Raw genomic sequence first — 6,690 nt, 5'->3', positions numbered from 1 at the left:
TATTGTATGGTGACTAACATAACATAATAAAATTAAAAAAAAAAACAAACTACAGCTTTACACTTATATCAGTATGATTTCACATAAAGTTCCTTTAAAATATAGAGTTCACAAGGATACCTATATACATACACATGTATATATACAACCACATATACATTATATATGCATATGTTATATATACACAAACATACATACGTGTGTATATAAACACAGGTTACAGTCCGTATTTCTCAATCACTTGGCTCTCTGCTGCTGAAATGTTTTTTTCATTCTTACCTGGTTATGATGGGATCTGCAGCATGATTTGGGCCCCATCGCCCCAAAAGCCCCCGGCCAACCAGTCCTGTCCGTCCTGCAGGATTTCTGGGACAAAAAAATGTAAAATCAATTGAATGTGTTCATCATTTTTAACCCAACTTGATATAGCCCAAAAGAAGGCAGTCAGTACAATAAGAGGGAAATAGTATCTCATCCCAAATCCACTAGCATTGTCACATATCTGGCACTAAAATCTCATATTTCCTTACACTGTTATTTAACATTTCTTTTGTGCATGTCTTAAGCTTTGGGCCTGAACCAGGAAGATCTCATTCTCAAAGTTGTTCTCAATATGAGAATTTTTTCTGTTTTCATCTATACTCCTAAATTCAAACCAGAACTTTACTGAACTCTTACAACAGGGCAGATGAATGGTCTGCACCTAATCATCATCTATCTCTACAAAAGTGATGATTTATCATTCAAGATAACCACACTTGTCTTCACTTTCTCACCATTTCCTTTTCTTACTACCATTTCATACAACCCTTCTCATGAAAGTATTTTTGTTACTTTTTTAAAGTTTATTTAAGTAATCTCTATACCCAATGTGAGGCTCAAACCCATAACCCCAAGATCAAGAGTCACACACTTCCAACTGAGCCAGCCAGGTGCCCCTATTTTTGTTACTTTTAAAAGTCCATTTATTCTCAGTGGGTTCTGGATGTTTATTACCAATAATATATATTTTGTAGCATATAATGAGCTAGTAGTATTACTCAGGATTTCAAGATTTTTTTTTTAAAGATTTTATTTATTTATTTGACAGAGAGAGACACAGCGAGAGAGGGAACACAGCAGGGGGAGGTGGAGAGGGAGAAGCAGGCTTCCCGTGGAGCAGGGAGCCTGATGCGGGGCTCGAACCCAGGACCCTGGGACCATGACCTGAGCCGAAGGCAGACGCTTACCGACTGAGCCACTCAGGTGCCCCAGGATTTCAAGATTTTTAAAGAAAGCAATATTATAAAAATGCCAACTTACTGTGTAACCAAATAGCATAACCCAACAAAAAGTCTGTCAGGTAAACATAGCAACATTCATGCGTAATTCTCTTCCAGTCAATATTCCTTAAATGTTCAACTTTCATTATGTACCAGTAAAATACTGTAACCTACAGTCCTACCTTATTAAGATTTTATCTTTTGTCCTCTCAATACATGAAAGTAAATAAACAAATAGCCAAAATTTTCTCTGTCAGCCATCTCTTTTTATTCTGGTCTTTCCTGTGACTGTTATTCAGGCTCAATGAGTTTTGCTATTGTTTTTGTATTGGGCTCAGAAATATTTCAGCAAGATTTATAAATAAAGACAAGACACATGGCCAGGTGACAATAATTTTACTTTTCAAGTTCACAGGAAGAGGGGCAAGGCGGCCAACAACTATGTTTATTCCATGTAACCACCCACTCCTGAATACAAATGATCAAAACCAATATTAAGGGTTGCCTGGGTGTCTCAGTCGTTAAGTGTCTGCCTCTGGCTCAGATCATGATCTCAGGGTCCTGGGATCGAGCCCCGCATCGGGCTCCCTGCCTCTGCAGGAAGCCTCCTTCTCCCCCTCTCACTACCCCTGCTTGTGTTCCCTCTCTCGCTGTGTCTCTCTCTGTCAAATAAATAAATAAAATCGTAAAAAAAAAATATTAAGAGAGAATGTTAGTTTTTAATAGATGACCAAGCCTCTAACTTGTACATTAGAAACTATGGAAAAGACACATAGCCTATCTTGTAGCTTGAGAAGCAGAGAAAGTTGTTTGCAGTGAAAGAGAAATAAAAGCACCATGTAAAAAAAGCAGAGATGGATTTTCAATTCTACCCTTCCTCAAGTTAGTTGCACTTATGCTTTGGGCTCCTTGAGATGATCCTATAACCCTAAAGTTCACTTTTTACTCAGGCAAGCTAGAGTTGTTTCTATTAGTCAGACTCTTGGCTAAAACAACATGCTATCTTGCCTTTGCTGCCTATCCTTTTACGTGGGTACATATCCTTTAATATATTTTATCCAGAAATGAACCAAAGGAGTAAGTCAAATGCAAGGAGGGTCTGACTTAAAAAGATCCAACAACACAGAAAGGTGAAGTTATGACCAAAGGCTGAATTTAGCAAAACTGAAGGACCAGGTTATGGTGAGACGAGTACAACCACTGCCTTGTCCTTGAGCAACTAAGAATACAAATCACAACATTTTTTCAAGGTAAGAACTATGACTACAGACCCCTGATCTTTCTTTGTTTTATTTGAGGCATGCTAATTTTTACATTTCTTCCTAACTCTTATAATGTCTTGTTAAGGAAAATGGAGATTTTTGGAGTTGTGTATAAAAATCATTTTTAGAAGTATAGAAAGAACCTTCATGTTAAGTTACTGGATTATTTTTATTTTTACTCTTACATTTGGGTAAATTCTTACCTTTAGACATCAATTTAATAAATTTAATAAACTACTGAATGTACAATTTTCAATCCTGTTTTTTTTTACGTAATACCTACACCCAATGTGGGTCTCCAATTCACAACCCCCAAATCAAGAGTCAGATTCTCTACTGACTGAGCCAGCCAGGCGCCCCTCCTTTCTCTGTTCATTTACTCAATTCATTATTTCTACCTACAAGGCGGAGTTACAAAAAAGTGCATTCAAATCCTTCCTCTCCCACTTACTGTATGCGAATTGCTTACCTTCTCTCTCCTCATCTGTAAATGGAACTAAAAATATCCACTCGTGGGGTTCTTGTAATGTTTTAATTAGATCACACATATAAATTCTTTTGTATATTGTCTGGCACATACAAACACTCAATAAATGTTAACTGGGTTTTCTACATTCTTACATTCTCCCATCCCCAGTACCTACCTGGGTCTTCCATTTTCAATCTCATACAAACCATTCTGGCTCTTTCTCTCAACATGCCCATCCTTTTCATTAAACTTAGGAGAGAAGTTACTTTCACTGTAATTAGAATACCAAAGCAAAATAAGAATAATGGCCTAATACTACCAAGAGCTCACTAATGCCAGTCAATCTGTTATTATAATAAAGTATCCATGAAACTTAATTAAGAGTCAGTTTTCATTTACAAATCCATCTTACTCCTTCAAAACAGTTTCTTAAAAAAGTGTTAACCAAAACACCTTATAATACAAGGATGTGTATTGTAACCCCTCTGGGAAGGACTATGCAGAAAATCTGCAGCTCCTCCCACATGCTACAAAAAAGTCTACATTACTATTAGCAAGGAGGAATTGTCTGTGGGCACAATATGGAAATTAGTGGTTCCTCTGTGGTCCCCAAAATAAGATCCTTTCGGATATCTTGATGTTTTTACTGTCTCAAAGTAACTTTAATTTCCTCAAATGTACACTAGCTAATATTTTCATCAAAGTAAACCCACAAAACAATGAATTTACCCCCAAACTTCATACTAACTATAATGTAGACTAAAGTAAATATTATATGTTAGAAGTGTTCTAAATCTTGATCTCAATGGTAGTCAGAGCCGTATAAACATAAAATCGTTCTGAGCTAAAGAAACACACATAAGAAATGTGCATTCTACTGTATTTGTCATTCCTCAATAAAAATATTTTCAAAGTAAATATAAATAAACTACTTTCCTCACCATTATGAAACCACTGACATAACTGCATTGATAGTGAATTGTTCATAGGCAGTTCTGACGTAAGTTTTGTTTTTTTTCTTGCTTTAATTTCAATAAGTGAGCATCGAAGTATTTGTGCTCTATTTTGGAAATAAGTTCCAATTTGAATGATTCAGACATTCTTTCAAGACTTCTAACCAATCTTCTACCTAACACACAAATAAAAAGAATTAAATGGTAAAAATCATGAAATTATAAAACCAGTGTTACAATGCTTTTGGGACTCTAGAAATTCACCAATGGGGAAAAAAAGCATGAACCTAACCATAATTGAAATATTAATGTTAGTAATAAAGCTTGACTTAGATGGCGATATAAATTCAACTCTTAAAAAACAAACTGAATGAAAAATAAGAAAACGTTCCTCTGTTTACACTATATAGCACCCTTGCCAACACCATTAATTTTAATTGTCTATGATGTATATGTAAAATACTCTAAAATGAGGGGAAGTAGAATTCACTGAAGCTAACAATTTCTCCACAGGTTAGCTTCATTATTAATTAATAATCCAAGTACTATCACAAAAAAATAAGAAATAAAAGTTCAAGTACTATCAGATAAAATAAGAAAACCGTAGGTCAAAATCAAGTCACAGCCTAAGACCATGGTAAAGTTTAACCTAATGAACTAATACTGGATCTATTGGCTCTGTGACCAGAGGTAAAGGGCAACCTTTCTTTGCTTCCGTTTTTTGTGTGTTTTTTCTATAAAGTAGAAATAACAACCCTATCTGTCTTCCAGAAGAGGTATAAGAATAAAATAATGCTTATAAAACACTTAGTACAACACCTAGTTTGTAGTTAGTACATTAAAAAACCCTATCATTATATTCATTAAAAGGAACATAAATATAAAATGTGAACTGATGTATTTCTATGAATTTAGTCAAAGGATTTTTGCTTGAGTGTTTATTTTCTTTTCTCTCCTTTATCTATCCCTTTTCTATTTTTTTCCCACTGCTCTAATTTTATCATCCTCCTGTTCTTAGTAATCTGAAAAAATTCTGAAAAATATTTTCACTACTTCAAATACAAGTCTAGCAGTGGTGGAAAATAACCACAAAAGATGTTCTACTGATAACCTAAACAGAACAAATGAAAATAGATACCACCACTTGCCATTCTATAAAACTCCACAGTAAAACAGATTTACTTTTTTGGAAGGATCATCATAAAACCCCCAAAAGAACAAGCAAACATGGATTGTCTAGCTTTAGCAAGAATTCAAGCCAATGTGGAAACTGAGTTCTGACAAAATCAAACACTAGATAAAAATAATTTTTCAGCTGTCAAAATGGTAATTTACAAATACAACCATTCTCGTCACCGTCCTATACCCAGCTACCAGCTAATGCCAGCTGATTTGCTCACCTGATCTGAGGATCTGCCCACCTTGGTCCTGCCAAGACAGAGGCTGCAGTGTATTCCACAGGATTATAGTCTTGCCACTCAACAAACCAGCCTACTTTCTCATTAGGAACCTGGCTGCGTTGGACTTTTGAACCCGGGTAAGGAGATGTCCGAGCCTTGTTGTGGGAATTCTCTTTGGCACCATTAGAACTAGACATGATGTTTGAGCTAAGATGAAACCCACAGAATGAAAATGTGTTTCTGGAGAGAAAAAAAAGAAAAAGGAAAAATGTTTTACATAAATGCCAAAAAAATTAAAAATAAAGAACCTAACTCAAAGGCCCAAAAACATACTTTTCAATTTCAAAGTATAAAAGTCTAACATCTATGAGAAAATTATTTTCAAATATGAAAGATTTTAAAATATTGCCAAATCTTATTACTTGGAACCTACTCACTGAATTTCTTTTAGTTGAGAAAAAGGGACAGAAGTTTACTTTTGTTAGCACAAAAGTTGAGGAAGTTTGTTATGAAAATTCAATCATAAAAACAAACATAAAAGAAGAGACTTTTTAAAACAAATGGTCTATGGTCTAACACACGTGTAAAATGTATGCCAAGAATGGCACAAAAGAAGAACAAGAAAATGGAAGTATCTGTTGTAAGTTCTTACATTGTACAAGAATTAACGTAATACTACTGAAAGTCAGACGATGATAAATATATGAATTCTAAACTGATGACAGCATCCCTGCTCTGCTCTCACAGTATCAGTGATCAAACGCCAACTTGTTAGGGTGGTGAAATAAGTCAACATCCTGTGCCTCCTGATATCATACACTGAGAAGTACAGTGATCATTTCTGAGGTATTCCTTACAAGAATGTATGACCAGCATCGAAAACATAAGGACATACAGAATAGAACCAGGTCACGGGACAGCTTGCAAAATAAATGTGTGTACTCTTTCAACTGGTAACATCATGAAAGACAGAGTAACTCTTTCAGATAGATGCAGACTAAAGAGACATGAAAACTAAATGCAATCAATGATTTGAATTGGTTCCTGAACTAAAAAAGAAAATTTTTTTTTGCAGGACAAGTGGTGAAATTTGAATGGGGTTATATAAATAATTTTATTTTTTAAAAGATTTTATTTATTGGGGCGCCTGGGTGGCTCAGTTGGTTAAGCGTCTGCCTTCGGCTCAGGTCATGATCCCAGGGTCCTGGGATCGAGCCCCGCATCGGGCTCCCTGCTTGGTGGGGAGCCTGCTTCTCCCTCTCCCACGCCCCCTGCTTGTGTTCCTGCTCTCACTCTCTCTCTCTCTCTCTCTGTCAAAACTAAATAAATAAAATCTTTTATTTT

At 35.5% G+C, this 6,690-nt stretch overlaps 1 protein-coding gene across 1 annotated transcript; it reads right to left on the bottom strand.

Moving 5' to 3' along the window:
- Positions 1-41: 41 nt before the first annotated feature.
- Positions 42-5,609, bottom strand: LOC145715906 (ADP-ribose pyrophosphatase). The gene is made up of 3 exons (XM_081809635.1): positions 5,347-5,609; positions 3,169-3,264; positions 42-366 (listed from the first exon to the last, which is right to left on the bottom strand). The coding sequence occupies exons 1-3, from the start codon at positions 5,541-5,543 to the stop codon at positions 276-278; spliced, it is 384 nt and encodes a 127-aa protein (XP_081665761.1). The 5' UTR covers positions 5,544-5,609; the 3' UTR covers positions 42-275.
- Between the last annotated feature and the right edge of the window lie 1,081 nt (positions 5,610-6,690).

The sequence above is a fragment of the Leptonychotes weddellii genome, unplaced genomic scaffold, assembly GCF_054177405.1.
Source record: "Leptonychotes weddellii isolate Sample4059 unplaced genomic scaffold, ASM5417740v2 HiC_scaffold_11644, whole genome shotgun sequence".
NCBI classification, from domain to species: domain Eukaryota; kingdom Metazoa; phylum Chordata; class Mammalia; order Carnivora; family Phocidae; genus Leptonychotes; species Leptonychotes weddellii.
This window is presented reverse-complemented; position numbering and strand designations above follow the sequence as displayed.